Source organism: Corythoichthys intestinalis, chromosome 6 (genome assembly GCF_030265065.1).
Source record: "Corythoichthys intestinalis isolate RoL2023-P3 chromosome 6, ASM3026506v1, whole genome shotgun sequence".
Classification (NCBI taxonomy): Eukaryota; Metazoa; Chordata; class Actinopteri; order Syngnathiformes; family Syngnathidae; genus Corythoichthys; species Corythoichthys intestinalis.
Window position 1 is genome coordinate 24,070,904 of NC_080400.1, and position 17,763 is coordinate 24,088,666.

At 39.6% G+C, this 17,763-nt stretch overlaps 1 protein-coding gene across 2 annotated transcripts in view; it reads left to right on the forward strand.

Annotated features, from left to right (window-relative positions):
- bmp16 (bone morphogenetic protein 16) overlaps positions 1 to 14,553 on the forward strand; it is a 34,204-nt gene extending 19,651 nt beyond the window's left edge. For both annotated transcript variants that reach the window (XM_057839774.1, XM_057839773.1), the window contains 2 exons: positions 9,725 to 10,083; positions 12,106 to 14,553. In XM_057839774.1, the coding sequence (XP_057695757.1) occupies positions 9,732 to 10,083; positions 12,106 to 13,052 (1,299 nt within the window). In that variant the 5' untranslated portion in view covers positions 9,725 to 9,731 and the 3' untranslated portion in view covers positions 13,053 to 14,553. The remainder of the gene's footprint in view (positions 1 to 9,724; positions 10,084 to 12,105) is intronic.
- The last annotated feature ends 3,210 nt before the right edge of the window (positions 14,554 to 17,763 follow it).

The following is a 17,763-nucleotide window of genomic DNA, read 5'->3' on the forward strand; positions in this document are numbered from 1 at the left end:
AATCCAATCGAGAATCTGTGGAAAGAGCTGAAGACTGCTGTTCACAAACACTCTCCATCGAACCTCACTGAGCTCGAGCTGTTTTGCAAGGAAGAATGGGCAAGAATGTCAGTCTCTCGATGTGAAAAACTGATAGAAACATACCCCAAGCGACATGCAGCTGTAATTGGAGCAAAAGGTGGCGCTACAAAGTATTAACGCAAGGGTGCCGAATAATATTGCACGCCCCACTTTTCAGTTTTTTATTTGTTAAAAAAGTTTAAATTATCCAATAAATTTTGTTCCACTTCACGATTGTGTCCCACTTGTTGTTGATTCTTGACAAAAAATTAAAATTTTATATCTTTATGTTTGAAGCCTGAAATGTGGCGAAAGGTTGCAAGGTTCAAGGGGGCCGAATACTTTTGCAAGGCACTGTACATACTACATACATAGTACTATACCAACTTTCATATGTATTAGTTCAGGTGATACACCGTTTGATTTAAACATTTTTTAAACTACTAAAGAAACATTTTGAAAACTTCCAGAATAAATGTGTGGATTTTGTTAGCACATTTAAATTTTCAATATTTGAACAAAACCTAAATTACATTACATTACAATACACATAAAAAAATAAACTTGTTAACTAGCCCTGCAAGCAGGACTCAACTGGCCCTCGGGAGTCCTGTGTTGATTTCTCCAATTTCTTTTTGGTGATTTTTTGGGGGGTCATTAGGTTTTTTTCCCTTCGAGGAGGAGTCGGTCTCGTAAAAAAAGCCATTTCCTGTTCCCAGCAGGAGGCGCCAGGCCTAATGGTTGATATTTCAATGAAGTCGAGTTCAGGCTGGGATACATCACGTACATGCCAAATATGAAAAAGATTGAACGTTGTATGGGGGAGTTATTAGTCATTTTCTGAATTTGGTGTTTTGTCAAAAAAATGTCCAACTTTGGCACCCCATCGACTTTGGCACGATTAAAAATACATTGTATCGTTTTTTTCTCCTAGCAGAGTGTGAAGCAACAGCCTTAATGAGTCAAAGCAGTTCTTCACTGCTGTCATCAGATGAACCAATTTATCCCTAATATATTTCATTGAAAAGTACATAGTATTTTTTCTCCCACAGAAGAAGTAGTTTTATCCCTAATAGATGTCATTGAAAAGTACATAGTATTTTATTTCTCCCACAGAAGAAGTAGCAGAGTGTGAACCCTAAACCCTAACCCTAAACCCTAACCCTAACACCAAAAAAAAAACAAAAAACGCCACGCACAGGTCAGCCCGTGAATGAAAACTCACCCTTTTGATATGTGTAAATTTTAGTGAATTTTCGAGCATGTTCAGAACTTCAAATTGGCCATTTTCGTTTGCCCTGACGAAGCCCTAACCCTAAACCCAAACCCTAATCCCCAAATAAGATGGTACTCCGCCCAGGTCAGGCCTGTGAATGAAACCTCACCATTTTGATAACTTAACATCTCATATGTCTAATGAAGAGTCTCACCAATTTTGAGGAGGATCCAACTGCCTCGGCGCAATGGTCTCAAACGTGCACCCTGGTTTTCGACAAAAAAGGCATGTTTTTCAATATTCAATCCAAAATACCCGATTTCCTGTTGGGTTTGGAATATGGGTGCAAGAGACTTTTTGAAGCATTTTGGCCCAAGGTATCGACTCCCTAAATTTCATCGCTCTACATTGAAAAAACCTAAATGGAGAGGCCTTTAAAAAAAATACAGGGGGCGCCACTGAGCCATTTTTTGACATTTTCTCACAACGTTGCCAAATTATTGAAATTTTCGCAAATCGAATCCACATGTTTGTGCAAATTTTGGTGAGTTTTTGAGCATGTTAAGACCTCCAAATGGGCCATTTTCATTTGCCATGAAAGAATAATAATAATCCTTTGCAGAACAATAGGGCCTTCGCACCATGTTAGTGCTCGGGCCCTAATAATCTCTATCAAGGAATGAAAAAAAAAAAACATTTGTTTTAAGACCACTCAACATTGTATGTCTAAACAAAGAAATTAAATACAACTGAACAAACTGCTTATTCTAAGAAAAAAAAAAGGGAGCCTTCTTTCAGGTAAAACACTACTGCTTTTGTCCAAAGCACAGCCAAACTCAACAAGAAAATGAACGCTACTTTGGGCTGCTTTAAGATCACATAAATAAAATAAAAAATACAAATCAGGGAGAAGGGGGTTAACCTCAAATCACTACATTTTTCGCAGTTTAATTAACGTTAACGTACAAAACACATATACGAGGACACTTATCTCTAAGCAGCTTCCTACTCGATTTTTGCACGTTAGCAAATTCACACAGTTTCATGTTATGCTAACTCTGATGCAGGTCAGATTTTCAGTAGCAAACTTTGTGGTGTGTTCCCCACCTCCACATGATTGACATCTTTTTACATTATTGTATTTGTTGTAATTATTGTTTTGCATTGTATTTCTGTCAGGGCTGTGAGTGCGTGCATGTGTAAGCAGGTGGGGGGGGGGTCAAGTCATCAGCTAATCAAACGTGCGTTTGAGGAACAAAAATGGACTTGCACATTTAGCAAGTGAAAAGGGGTAAATGTAAGTCTGAACATAATGAAAATAATTCACTTAATAAGGGTAGGTTCAATTCTATCCGTACAACATATGGGAAGATGATCTAAATTAGTTATATAACTGAATTCATCATATAATGCAAATAAGGTTGCTTAAAAGTTGGTGGGGACAGTTTGAGCATCCTGAAAAGTTGGTAGTGTTATGTCCCTACCGTCATTTTCGTCGTAGTCTTAGTCTTTTGGACGGGAATACTTATTAGTCTTAGTCACGTTTTAGTAATTTCAAAATGTGTTCGTCTTTGTCTAGTTTAGTCAATGAAAACTCAGACAAATTTCATCTCGTTTTGGTCGACAACTCTCAAAATGTTTTTCCCTATAAACTTCAGTAGTTATAGTCAATGAATAAATAAATACGTTTCCAACAATTTCGAATAAACATGACAGACGAGCACATAACTGTAGAGTCTACAACGGGTGCCCATTACGTCGATCGCGATCGACCAGCCGATCGCAACGCTAGTGTGGGTAGCTCGCGGCATCAAAAAAAAAAAAAAAAATTTATTTTTTTTTTTTTAAATGTACATAGTTAATTATGTTATGTGAGCAAACATAATTTACCGTCCATTTTTATTTATATTTTTTAAAATGTATACAGTTATTTGTGTTTTGTGAGCAACATAGCCTCATATGTTGCTCACAAAGCGTAATTACTGTAACTGTACATTTAAATTTTTTTCTTTTTTTAGTTCACCCTCCTCTCGTAAGGTAGATCGCGGGAGGTTGTCTCATTTAAAAGTAGATCTTGGAGCAAAAAACATTGAGCACCCCTGGTCTACAAGGACATCACCATTTTCATGATAATAATACACACTCAGCAGGAAAATAGAGCATTATTTGCAATTAATTACTCTCCTGGATATGGGGCGCTGTTTGTAAAGCAGTACATGCTCAAAATTACGACAACATTTTCTCACATTTAGCACTACACAGTGTTTAAAATGGTGTGAAATTTTTAGTCACTTTTTTTTTTGCACATTTACAACGTTATTTAGCAACTTAAATATTTATTTTTAAATAAGAAGTTTTAAATATTTTATTTAAATCTTAAACTTATATCCTCTATTCTAAATGTTAAATCAGGAAATGGTCGGAACTAAATATTTAGCTTAATATGCAAATTCACATGACTGGAGGCCGGACGTAACAAAATAAAAGCTGGCGGAGCAGCACAGACTGTCTGTTTACGTTGCTTGAAAATGAATAAAACCTACTCAACGGTGGCAGTCTGCTCTTGGACATGACTCATTGTGATAATAACAATATATAGGTAAAATACATATTTAGGAAAAACTATTTAAAGAGTATTTTGTGTGCTCCAGCTTTTATTTTGTTACTTCCGGTCTCAAGTCTTGTGAATTTGCATATTAAGCTAAATATTTAGTTCCAACCGTTTCCAGATTTAGCATTTAGGATATAGGATATAAATTTAGGATTTAAATTAAATATTTAGTTCTGGATTTAAACAGTCAGGTCCAAAACTTCTTATTTAAAAATAAATATTAAGTTGCTATATAATGCTGTAAATATGCAAAAAAAAAAAGTGACTCTAAAAATTTCACACCACGTTTTAAACACTGTGTGGCGCTAAATGTGAGAAAATGTTGTCGTAATTTTGAGCATGTGCTGCTTTACCAACGGCGCCCCATCCCTGGACGCCACGAACTGTATGTAAAATATTTTCCAAGAGTTTAAGAAGACACCGAGTCACCGTGCTAAATGCTAACGCAAACGCTATGCCAACGTGAATGCTATGCTACACGTTAGTTTAGTGTGTGATGATCACTCGGCACAGACCTGGAAATGCTAAAGCAACATGGCCTATCTAGCCAAGATAAGAAAGCAAAACTTACCAAGCAGCACCTGGCACATGTTACATAAAAGGTCCCTGAAATGGGCACAGGCTTACTCAACGCTAAGCATGTGTGTGGGGGGCGATGGGGTCGGTAGGGGAGGCGCAGCACGTCACATGAGTGACACGACCAAACACTGCTTAATGTGTGCTAACTACACAAACAATAAGAAAATATAACACATTGTGAATTTTTGACGGAAACTATGGCAAATTTTCATCTCGTTCTGGCATCCATCTCGTTATGTTTTAGTCTCCCAAGACACATTTTCAGCGCGTCACCGCGACGTCATCACCATGAAAACAAATGTTCGTTGACGAAATATTTTCGTTGTCGTCATCGTTGATGAAAACTACACTCCTGGGAGGGCTGGCTGCGAATGCTCATCTTTAAGTGTCATTAACGAACGTTCATTTGCCCATCCCAGTCAAAATGGTTTTGGACATCTTTGGCAGCCAATGAGTTAACAAGGAACTGACCCTAAAATGCCCCAAAATTAATAGAAAGTGGCTGAAAATCCACATGAAATAACCCATAGGAGAGCGAAGCATCCCAAATGTCTCCATGAATTGCATTTTTTGTCACTGTATTTTTGACTCTATACCTCAAAGTCTGCCTTGTATAAACTGTAAGTACCCTGCACCTGCTGTGTGAACCTTTGAACCTCTGAGTCTTTTAGTAGGTGAGGAAAGTACAGACGTGATGTTCCTCTGCTTGTCCTCATTCCACTTTTTACTAACCAGGGAGTGGAACCTCGTCTGTAATTGTCTTGCTCTGCCTTCGCCTCAGGTGAAACAAACTACCCCGGGTGGGGCCGGTTATCGCACTGTAATGGATGGTTCGAGACAATCCCACGCTGCTTTTCTCGTGACCTTTGAACCACGGCCCGGCGTACGCAATCACGTATGCATAAAAGCATAAACAGATACGGTCACACCTGCAGCCTCGCTCTAACCTCTTTTCTGTAAGTATGGCCAGATTAGCGGGCCATTATAGCATCATTATGTGTTGACTCTGGCCATAAACGCCTCGCTTATCTGGATGTTAATCGATTCTGCGTCTCGTAAAGAGATAAAGGAGGGCAGCCAAGGAAATATGTTTTTCCTTTAAAGAAATGAGAGCTCTTCGGTGTGACTTTTTTATTTGACCCCAATTTTCACTTCAGGTGGGCTGTTAGGTCTTTAATGACCAGTTGACTTATTAACATCTACGTCATGGTGGTATGTGGTTAGTCGTTATTGTGTGACCTCCCATTTTGTGGTCATGTTCCCGCACTGAAACACAGAACATAAAGTACGCGGGAAGGGAAGCTCATTTTCGACTATCAGTAACATATGTTTATGAAATAACTTTAAAGCAGTCACAACAGTAGGAAGGTTGTTGATCTGTTTCCTTAGTTTAAGTGTTGTGAGTGGTAATATGCCAAAGTTACTGTGTGGTCAAAGCAAAAACAGTTCATTTTTCAGAGTAATTCTGGTTTATCCATCAATGTCGATGACAGCCAATGTGTTAAGTATACTTAAGAAAAAAAAAGGTCGAAAAAATTAATTTCCGGTAATACACTGGTTGCCTGAATTATACTTTTTTTTTTTTTTTTAATGGGGAAATTTTGAAAAGTTTACTGTCAAATTAACGGCACCAAACAATAAAAATAACAATTTCATTGAAATCAAACAACTGTAAATAGTACATATACAGTGGAGCACATAAGAATTTAGTCAACCACTAATTGCGCAAGTTCTCCCACTTGAAAATATTAGAGAGGCCTGTAATTGTCAACATGGGTAAACCTCAACCATGAGAGACGGAATGTGGAAAACAAAAAACAGAAAATCACATTGTTTGGTTTTTAAAGAATTTATTTGCAAATCATGGTGGAAAATAAGTATTTGGTCAATACCAAAAGTTCATCTCAATACTTTGTTATGTACCCTTTGTTGGCAATAATGGAGGCCAAACGTTTTCTGTAACTCATCACAAGCTTTTCACACATTGTTGCTGGTATTTTAGCCCATTCCTCCATGCAGATCTCCTCTAGAGCAGTGATGTTTTGGGACTGTCGTTTGGCAACACGGATTTTCAACTCCCTCCACAGATTTTCTATGGGGTTGAGATCTGGAGACTGGCTAGACCCCTCCAGGACCTTGAAATGCTTCTCGCGAAGCCACTCCTTTTTTGCCCTGGCTGTGTGTTTGGCATCATTGTCATGCTGAAAGACCCAGCCACGTTTCATCTTCAATGCTCTTGCTGATGGAAGGAGATTTTCACTCAAAATCTCTCGATACATGGCCACATTTATTCTTTTCTTTACACAGATCAGTCGTCCTGGTCCCTTTGCAGAAAAACAGCCCCAAAGCATGATGTTTCCACCCCATGCTTCACAGTGGGTATGGTGTTCTTCGGATGCAATCCAGTATTCTTTCTCCTCCAAACACGACAACAGGTGTTTCTACCAAAAAGTTCTATTTTGGTTTCATCTGACCATAACACATTCTCCCAGTCCTCTTCTGGATCATCCAAATGCTCTCTAGCGAACCGCAGACGGGCCTGGACGTGTACTTTCTTCAGCAGGGGGACACGTCTGGCAGTGCAGGATTTGAGTCCCTGGCGGCGCATTGTGTTACTGATAGTAGCCTTTGTTACTGTGGTCCCAGCTCTCTGTAGGTCATTCACTAGGTCCCCCCGTGTGGTTCTGGGATTTTTGCTCACCGTTCTTGCTATCATTTTGACGCCACGTGGTGAGATCTTGCACGGAGCCCCAGATCGAGGTAGATTATCAGTGGTCTTGTATGTCTTCCATTTTCTAACAATTGCTCCCACAGTTGATTTCTTTACACCAAGTGTTTTACCTGTTGCAGATTCAGTCTTCGCAGCCTGGTGCAGGTCTACAATTTTGTCTCTGGTGTCCTTTGACAGCTCTTTGGTCTTGGCCATAGTGGAGTTTGGAGTGTGACTGACTGAAGTTGTGGACAGGTGTCTTTTATACCGATAATGAGTTAAAACAGGTCCAATTAATACAGGTAACGAGTGGCGCCTCGTTACACCTCGTTAGAAGAAGTTAGACCCCTTTGACAGCCAGAAATCGTGCTTGTTTGTGGGTGACCAAATACTTATTTTTCACTCTAATTTGGAAATTAATTCTTTAAAAATCAAACAATGTGATTTTCTGTTTTTTTTTTTTAACTTTCTGTCTCTCATGGTTGAGGTTTACCCATGTTGACAATTATATGCCTCTCTAATCTTTTCAAGTAGGAGAACTTGCACAATTGGTGGTTGACTAAATAATTATTTGCCCCACTGTACGTAACCAACTGAAGTTTGAATCTACACTGTGGAAGTCAGGCATGCTGACTGCCGAGCCGATAGCACACTTTAGCTTTAGCCACCAGTGCACTTTGTTAGCTTCTCAGGGAGTAATGTTTTCCTAACCTTCTACATGCAAAGCACCAGCCAACCGGTCAACAGTAGCGCAGTAGTTAGCACGTTAGTCTGCTAAGCTAATGGTGTGAGTTCAAATTCTGGTTAGAAAGAGGGAAGAAAGAGAATAGGTGCGAGATTTCGAGGTTTGGGGCAATAATTACAAAACTGCTATATTCATCAGATGTACTACAGAAAAGGGCATTATGGATTATTCACAAAGCTAGTTATCGGGATCATACAAACACATTATGTATTTTTTTCTAAGTTTCCTGATATCGTACAATACCAAACAGCACAAATAATGTAGAAAAAATGTATTACCTCAGAATATTCGGCAGTTGTTTACAAACAATGAAAAGTGTTACAATTTACGGGGATATTGGGACTTCAAAGAATCCAGATATTGCACAACAAGAAAAAGTTTTTGCTTATCAGTATGTGGGGTGCGACGAGTGAAGAAATTTAGTGTGGATTTAAAAGAATCTACAAATATGGGTCAGTTTAAGAAACTGTTTAAAGGTATGATTTTCAAAAAATATGACGATGAGGGAGATGTGGATAATAACTAGGTGTTTTGTGAAAATTATGACACATACTGTGTATAGGTAACATATAGAGTTATATATTGGGATTGTATATGTGTTTAATAAGAATGTACATGTTTAAATGTATGGATGGGAACTTATACGTCAGAACCGAAGGACAAGGGGTAGGAGTAAATAAGTTTTACTTCTTCTCACTCCTCTTCGAATACTTGTTTTGTTTTCTTTTTCCTTATATTTCATTATTGTTGTTACTGATTATTGGTAATTATGTATTGAATATAATAATATAACAAAATCAAACATGTTCAAACAAACAAACAAACATCACCATAAAGCATGGTTACATATTGATCACAGTACTAAAAAATAACATCAATTTTTTACTATCGATAAATAAATCTGTAAAATTTACCATTTAATTACATACAACTTATTTGTATGTATTTAAATATGTATGTATTTATGATTTATTCAATTTAAATTACCATTGCAATTTACCAAATCTCTACCAATTTTACATGCATTTTTCAGTTTTCACTTTTTTTTTTTTTTTTTTAAATGCTGGCACCCATCTTTTTTTTGGGGGGGGGGGGGGTTGACAAGATGCATGCAGTCATCCTTGGATTTTTGTTTGAAGATGGACTTCCATGTGTTTACATTTTTCATACATACAGTATATTTTGGAATATTGTCTAAAAATGTCAACTTGGTTTTATTATTTGAAAAAAAAACTCGAGAAAACGTGGGAAAATGTGTTCCGGCCGAAAGAAGCAGTGGTTAAACTTTGTAGCCGGTAATAGTCATAAAAGTTACAGTATATCGACGCAAACACAACACTGGTCACCGCCCAAAAAAACAATTGAGTGTGGGGGCAACATCATGTTTTGAGGCTGTTTTTCATCAGCTTCAACTGGGCGGTAGTCAATGTGAATGTCAGGAAAAGTCTACTACAACATCTGAACTTTATTGGGGTTCATGAGAGACATTTTAAATGATGTGACTGGTCAACACAACCACATCCCAGATACTGGTATAAGGGGTGTGCACACTTTTGCAACCATAATTTCATTTGATAATTATTTCACTTACCTTCTCGAAGGTGTTAAATGTCACTTAACTGTTTTTTTAAGTCATTATTTTTGGTTGAACTTTTTCACGAAAAATCCAGAAATGCCTGGCCAGATGTATAGACTTATCCAGGCATATATGCCAAGGTTAGGTGTGATATGCTTGCTTAAGTTTTTTCATGATAGTAATTTAAAGAAATAATGTTTCTTGTTTAAACATGCTCCTCCTGTTAGGTCCACCATGCTCCCTGCTAACATCCTGCTCCTCATGGTCCTGCTGCTACCCCAAGCCTCGTCCAGTGGTCAGGGTAACACCGGCGAGGTTGACAATGGTGGGCTAACCGGCGTGCAGCCCGCCAACTCAGAACCCTCCCGGACCGAGTCCCTGGCTCAGACAATCCAGAGTCTGCTACTCAGTCGCCTGGGTCTGCAGTCGCAACCCAACCCTCAGCCTGGCGTGGCGGTTCCTCAGTACCTCATGGATCTTTATCGCTTCCACCAGCAGCAGTACCACCTGCTAGAGGACCCCTCCTTCAGATTCCCCAGCCAGCACGTGCAGCAGGCCAACACCATACGCAGCTTTCACCACAGTGGTAAGACCGACGCTTCACGATGTGAGCTCACCTTAGCATTAAAATGAGTGCAAGAAAAAGACCTTTAGAATGCCCCAATTGTTTTGTTTGTATACTCTCTTATCGGCCTATAGTGATGTCCAAATGTACTTTATGACTGGTGCAGTTATCTTTGACAAGTCTCATTTAACACAACATGGCATACTGTTTGAGCACGCGCACAGTAGATTAGATGGGTTGCTCCAGTACGTGTATATACACACGCTCATATATGCGCTGAGTCTGGCCCATATCATTTAAATGATAATAGTAAGTGAATGTGCTACATGTACAGTGGGGCAAATAAGTATTTAGTCAACCGCCAATTGTGCAAGTTCTCCTCCTTGAAAAGATTAGAGAGGCCTGTAATTGTCAACAAGGGTAAACCTCAACCATGAGAGACAGAATGTGGAAAAAAAAAAAACAGAAAATCAGATTGTTTGATTTTTAAAGAATTTATTTCCAAATTAGAGTGAAAAATAAGTATTTGATCACCTACAAACAAGCAAGATTTCTGGCTGTCAAAGAGGTCTAACTTCTTCTAACGAGGTCTAACAAGGCTCCATTCGTTGCCTGTATTAATAGCACCTGTTTTAACTCATTATCAGTATAAAAGACACCTGTCCACAACCTCAGTCTGTCACACTCCATACTCCACTATGGCCAAGACCAAACAGCTGTCGAAGGACACCAGAGACAAAATTGTAGACCTGCACCAGGCTGGGAAGACTGAATCTGCAATAGGTAAAACGTTTGGTGTAAAGACATCAACTGTGGGAGCAATTATTAGAAAATGGAAGACATACAAGGCCACTGCTAATCTCTCTCGATCTGGGGCTACATGCTCACCCCGTGGTGTCAAAATGATAACAAGAACGGGGAGCAAAAATCCCAGAACCACACGGGGGAACCTAGTGAATGACCTACAGAGAGCTGGGACCTCAGTAACAAAGGCTACTATCAGTAACACAATGCGCCGTCAGGAACTCAAATCCTGCACTGCCAGACGTATCCCCCTGATGAAGCCAGTACACGTCCAGGCCTGTCTGCGGTTCGCTAGAGAGCATTTGGATGATTCAGAAGAGGACTGGGAGAGTGTGTTATGGTCAGATGAAACCAAAATACAACTTTTTGGTAGAAACACAGGTTCTCGTGTTTGGAGGAGAAAGAAAACTGAATTGCATCCGAAGAACACTATACCCACTGTGAAGCATGGGGGTGGAAACATCTTGCTTTGGGGCTGTTTTTCTGCAAAGGGACCAGGACGACTGATCTGTGTAAAGAAAAGAATGAATGGGGCCATGTATCGGGAGATTTTGAGTGAAAATCTCCTTCCATCAGCAAGGGAATTTAAGATGAGACGTGAGTGGATCTTTCAGCATGACAATGATCCTAAACACACAGCCAGGGCAACAAAGGAGTGGCTTCGTAAGAAGCATTTCATTTCAAGGTCCTGTAGTGGCCTTGCCAGTTTCCAGATCTCAACCCCATAGAAAATCTGTGGAGAGAGTTGAAAGTCCGTGTTGCCCAACGACAGCCCCAAAACATCAATGCTCTAGAGGAGATCTACATGGAGGAATGGGCCAAAATAACAGCAATAGTGCGCGAAAAGCTTGTGAAGAGTTACAGAAAACGTTTGGCTTCCGTTACTGCCAACAAAGTTTACATAACAAAGTATTGAGATGAACTTTTGGTATTAACCAAATACTTATTTTCCACCCTGATTTGCAAATAAATTCTTTAAAAATCAAACAATGTGATTTGGGGGGGGGGGGGTTTCCACATTCTGTCTCTCATGGTTAAGGTTTACCCATGTTGACACTTACAGGCCTCTCTAATATTTTCAAGTGGTAGAACTTGCACAGTTAGTGATTGACTAAATACTTATTTGTCCCACTGTATGTACGTAGACTACTTTTGCATTTATTATTGGTTTCTGTGGATGACAATGCAGTAAATCAGTTTTTTCCTTGTAATTTTAAACAAGCGTTGTTGTTCTCGTAGAGCCTCTTACGGCGGAGGACCACAAATGGGCACACATCTCCTTCAACATATCCTCCATCCCCTTGGATGAGAAGGTGCTCTCGGCTGAGCTCCGCCTCCTGCGCACTGCCAGGACCACTTCCCTCAGTGCTGGACCCCACAGATTGAACCTGTACCTCTCTGGGCGCGGAGAAGACACCCGTCCTACACTGCTAGGAACGAGACTCCTTGTCGCTGAGCCCCAAAATCATCCATCTGGTGGCCTTTGGGAAGCATTCAGCCTGAACGCAGAACTCTTTGATTTGGCACTGAACGGAGATGACCACCTGGGCTTCCTCTTGGAGGTGGTGCCGGAGAACAGTACCGGTCAAGGGGAGGGGGAGGGACACAAGGGAGGCCATTTGAGGGTGTGCAGGTCTGTTGGGCAGGATGAGAAAATCTGGGCCCAGGAAAGGCCCCTCCTGGTCACATATAGTCACGACGGACGTGGAGAGCCGTTAGTAAAACACAGCAGGAGGAACCTGAGCAGCATGCCCAGGAATAGAGACCAAAAGCGGCGCCGAGTTAAAACGTATAAAACGCCGAGTTTGGGGGAGCAAACGGGCAGGGTGAAACGAAATGGTGGTCGCGCTGCCAAGCTCAAGCGCCTTTCTCGCAACCGCTGCCGCCGCCATCCCCTCTACGTGGATTTTAATGACGTGGGTTGGCACAAGTGGATCATCGCGCCCAGCGGGTACGACGCCTTCTTCTGCCTGGGCGAGTGCCGTTTCCCCCTGGCTGACCACATGAATTCCTCCAGCCACGCCATGGTGCAGACGCTGGTCAACTCGGTCAACGGGGCCGTGCCGCGGGCTTGCTGTGTGCCCACTTCACTCAGCCCCATCGCCCTGCTCTACCTGGATCCCCAGGACCGTGTAGTGCTGAAGAACTACCAGGACATGGTGGTGGAGGGCTGCGGCTGCCGGTAGCGCACTGGAGAAATGAAGACGATCAACCACGGCGGGGTAGTGACTAGCGTAAACTTCAACAACAGGAAATATCACGTCACATTTCCACTACGCGGTACCAGAAGCTTTGAGAAAACATGCAGAATAGAAAGGATTAGACAGAACAAGACTCATCTGAGGCTCTTGCAGCCAAATTGAGATTATGCAGTGTAAGAGCTAATGTAGGGTACACACATATTCTTAATCAACTAAAGTATGAGCATAATTTCCCGCTCCGATCAAAGTTAGCCAAGAATTTAGCGATTAGTTTGTGTTGTGCGGTCTGTTAGAATAGCATGACCATGTTCTGATTTCCAAAAAAGAGGACACTCGTTCCGGCCTCGAGATACCTGAATTTAACTCAAAGTTCACTCAAAGACGCCTATATCAATTTAATATACTTTAAAGTGTGCCTCCTCCGTCGGGGTATGTGCCAACATTTTTATAAATTTCTATCACGACAATTGTCGTTTACAAATTGTTATTCCTGCTCAATTGTTATTCTCATTCAATGTTCTAAATTGCATGCAAACAATGATCGAAATAAACAGACGAACGATTCAACCAGTATGTTTCCAAACGCATCGGTTCAAAACTTCATTCTCATAATGCCTAGCGCGGCTTAGCTCACTGACAGCTACCAACAAACATATCAATAAAGGTTTACAATAATCGGCAGCACAACGATGCGACACCAAACGGGATTTTACAGATCACACCAGTACAAAGCTCCAAAAGAAATCAACAGTTGCCAAAAACTAAGTTTAGCAAGTGTACATACCGATAGCCTGTGAGCTCCTGTCGTGACGAGGGTTTGTTTGTTGAATGAGAATTGACAGTTGACGCCATGATAAAGCCAGTCTGTGACTGCGCGCGCATGCGCAAATTTGTATCCAAAGTAGAATAAAGGTATTTTCGACTTAATTACTCTTTTGGGTACATGAGTATTTGATAATATACGTATTGATCGGAATAAAAGTCTTAACTCTCTGGGAACACGTCATAGACAGCACAGTAACGTAGTATTCTGTGGAAAGCTTCAGTCAATTTCAACACATGCTAATTGGTCCCATGAAAAATAATGAAAAACGGACATTTTCATATCCCGTACAGGATATGAAAAGTGGACATGTCCTGGCAAAAGAGGACGTTCGGTCACCCTATGTTAGAATAGCTTAATCTTACTGGATATGTACACACTGTTCCAAAAAATAGGTCGTATTTGTACATTTTAGGCCCCATCATTACAGTACGCAAAGATCACATCGCTGCGAGATTATCCTACAGGTTATCCGATGGTGCACCACAGAACACATGCAAACAATCGGGCCAGATTTGAGCATTTTACCCGCTTGCAATCACACCGAGTAAAAATCATATCAGAAATCTTTGCAGATTATCCTGAATGATTATTTTATGTTGTGTGATATGTCCAGATTGATCTGTCCTCACTGATCTGACAGATCATCGTAAATGTCAAATTGTTCAATATATGGCGGAAAACACTCAGGTGACTTGAAGTTCCACTCTGAGACCCCCAATTTGGCCAGATTTCAAAATTGTCCGATATGCATGTGTGATACATCATTGGAAAGCTTAAAATCTCAATTTTCTGGGGGAAAGAATTTTTTTTAACAGGAGGGCATTTAAAAAAAAAAAAAATTAAACAGCAAAACCCTAACTGGAGGTGAGAGCATGCAAGAGCATAATTAAAGACGCCGTGATTTTAACAATATATTATAGTGTTCTTACCTCTTTTCGATCCAAAAACTCCATGTAGCATGTATCACTGAGTGTCAAAACAAAGCTGTGAATGGCTACAGCTGGATTTTTGGGGGATTTTATGCGTTAAATATGGTAACATAACAAGTGTCGCGAAGCAGAAATCGCAGACATCATGGAGTGGTCGAGATTTTCATATATTTACCCTTTTAAATGTTTTTTTTTTTTTTTTTCAAAAAATATTTGAAATTAAAAAATTTGCATTTGAACACTTCCATCCAATCCTTTTTGTGTTTGGGCCATCTTAGACATGTGTCTAAATCATTCAATCCCCGAAAAGTTGCTTCAATCAAAAAAATATATATTTTCATTCAAGGAAAAAACATTTTTGAAAATATTTTTTTTCTCTAGTATATATATATGGCGGAAAACACACAGGTGACTTGAAGTTCCGCTCTGAGACCCCCAATTTAGCCAATTTTCAAAATTGTCCGATATGCATGTGTGATACATCATTGGCTTAAAACCTCAATTTTCTGGGGGAAGAAAATTTTTGAACAGGAGAGCATTTAAAAAAAAAAAAAAATGTTTTTTTAAACAGCAAAACCCTATCTGGAGGTGAGAGCGCGCGAGAACAGAATTACAGACGCTACGACTTTTACGAGATATTATTGCGTACATACCATGTTTCGATCCAAAAACTCCATGTAGCACGTATCACTGAGTGTCAAGACACAGCTGTAAATGGCCACAGCTGGATTTTTGGGGGATTTTATGGGTGAAACACGATAATATAACAAGGGTCGCGATGGAGAAATAGCAGACATCAATGAGTAGTGATGTTCTTTTTCATATATTTATCCTTTTAAACGTTTTTTTTTTTTCCAATTTTTCTATGTTTGGATCGATTATTTATCATCTAAAATATTGGGGAAAATGCGACTGTAACGAAAAAAATACAATTAAGTGATAGTTATGAGATAGATATCCGTGACTTTTTTACAGACGCCAATTTTTTCATTGTGAAGTAATTTGTTTAAAAGTTTAAAATATGCAAGTGAATAATTTTTTTAAGTCGTTTTTTTTTTAACTAAGTATTGGATATCAATTAATGATTCTAAACTAAAAATGACAGACATTTCGAATAATAAATACGATTACTTACCTTTTTATTGTTAGGTTGAAACAAAAGCAGTTGCGCGGCGTCTGTAAACGGGGGTTTCCAGGGTAAAATAGATGAATTTTAAAAATAGTTCGGGGGCTTATTGTGCCATGAATCTGCTATGGCAGCATATAGACATATCGTTCTATCAAACACAACAGTTCTTTTGGCCTAAAATACAGCAGTTTATTTTAAAGAGGCGTGCAAAAGCAGAAACTGCTTTTTCAGCCCTGTCTGTGTTTTCCGCCATATCTTATTGTCAATTCTTGTTTAATCAACACCGAGTTGGGCCGAGCCCCACATATCTTGAGTAGACCACACACGATAAGACTCTTATCATCACATTTTGAAAATTGGTTACAATGTAAAAAAAAAAAAAAAAAAAAAACTGTGTATCCCATAGGTTCCGTCATTTTTGAATAATTGGATTAAAAGATGATTTTAAAAAATCGGTATGTGTGTACCCTGCTTAAAGCTAAAAGTGAGTGGGTACCGGGCAGTAGGGAAAGACTCACCTTTTTTTTTGTTTGTTTGTTTGTTGACATTGTTTTGCAACAACAATAAACAGCAGCCATCAAAACATCTTAATGGAACTACCAAAAGGTAGGCTGAGACTGAACGAATGAACAATGTCGTCAGCTATTTCATAAACACAACAATGCTGAGTGAAAAACAGCGCTTTTGTTTTGAATGTAAGCCATTATTTAAAAGAAAACTTTTCTTTACAAACGTGAAGATGATACATAAATCTGCCGCCGTGCCATTCTCTAACTTAAAAATGTATTTAAAGGGTGCGGGTTTGCGGTGTATTTAGTCTTGGTGATATTTAAGAAAAACTCACACTCATGAAGTAAGTTATGGCTTTATATGTTTGTGCGTCATGTCAGCTGAGCAACGTTCACAACTTAAGTGGTGTTCACTAACAAAGCTTTGCGTGTTTGTGTGTGCGCATGTGACTTAGGGGTTGCACAGACTAGTGGACTTTCCGATTCCACAATGATATTTTGCAAGTCTTGTCGCTAATAAATTTTTAATCTACTAATTAATCCACTAGTCAACTTGTTGACATTACTCCTCTGGAATTATATTCAGAGAGTGACATCAACTAGTCACTGATTGAAACTTGAACCAACTGTGCCAAAGGTGTCAAACTCAAGGCTTCAGGGTCCACAACCGGCCCGTGAAATTAATTTGTGTGACCCGCAAAGGCAAATTATGTGCATTGACATTTTATGTAAGATACAAAGATATCACATATTTGTCACTTTTAAACACGATGGGATAGTTCCAGCATATTTGTTACCGCCCAGAAAAAAATAATCCCAAAAAAAAAAAAGTGAATAATTGTTTCCGAAATATTTTTAGTGGCTCCAGATTTCAAAACCAGGTATTATGAAACTTGTTCTGTACATGTAATAATATGGGTCAATCCTCAGTGGCGTTGCCAAGGCAAGATATCACTGAGGGTCCCACCCCAAACGTGCATGCTGCAAAAAAAATCGATTTTTGCACACATAAATGCACAATAAATAGGTTAACAATGTCTAAGGCCATATCAAAAGAAATATAAAGTTGGCAGACAATATATATGAAGTTTTATTAGAAAAATATTTTACATTACAATTAAAAATAACGGAAACTGGAATAAACTTACACACTTGAAATGAGTTGGTCACTTACAAAGGGCGTTTGCTACGGTGGTGTCATTTCAAAACGCCAATTCTTGTCGTTTCTCAGGAGTATATATTTTGGCAGCCCTTGGGAGTCCCGTAATTGATGGGGCCCAAAGCAACTGCCTGGCTTGCCTGT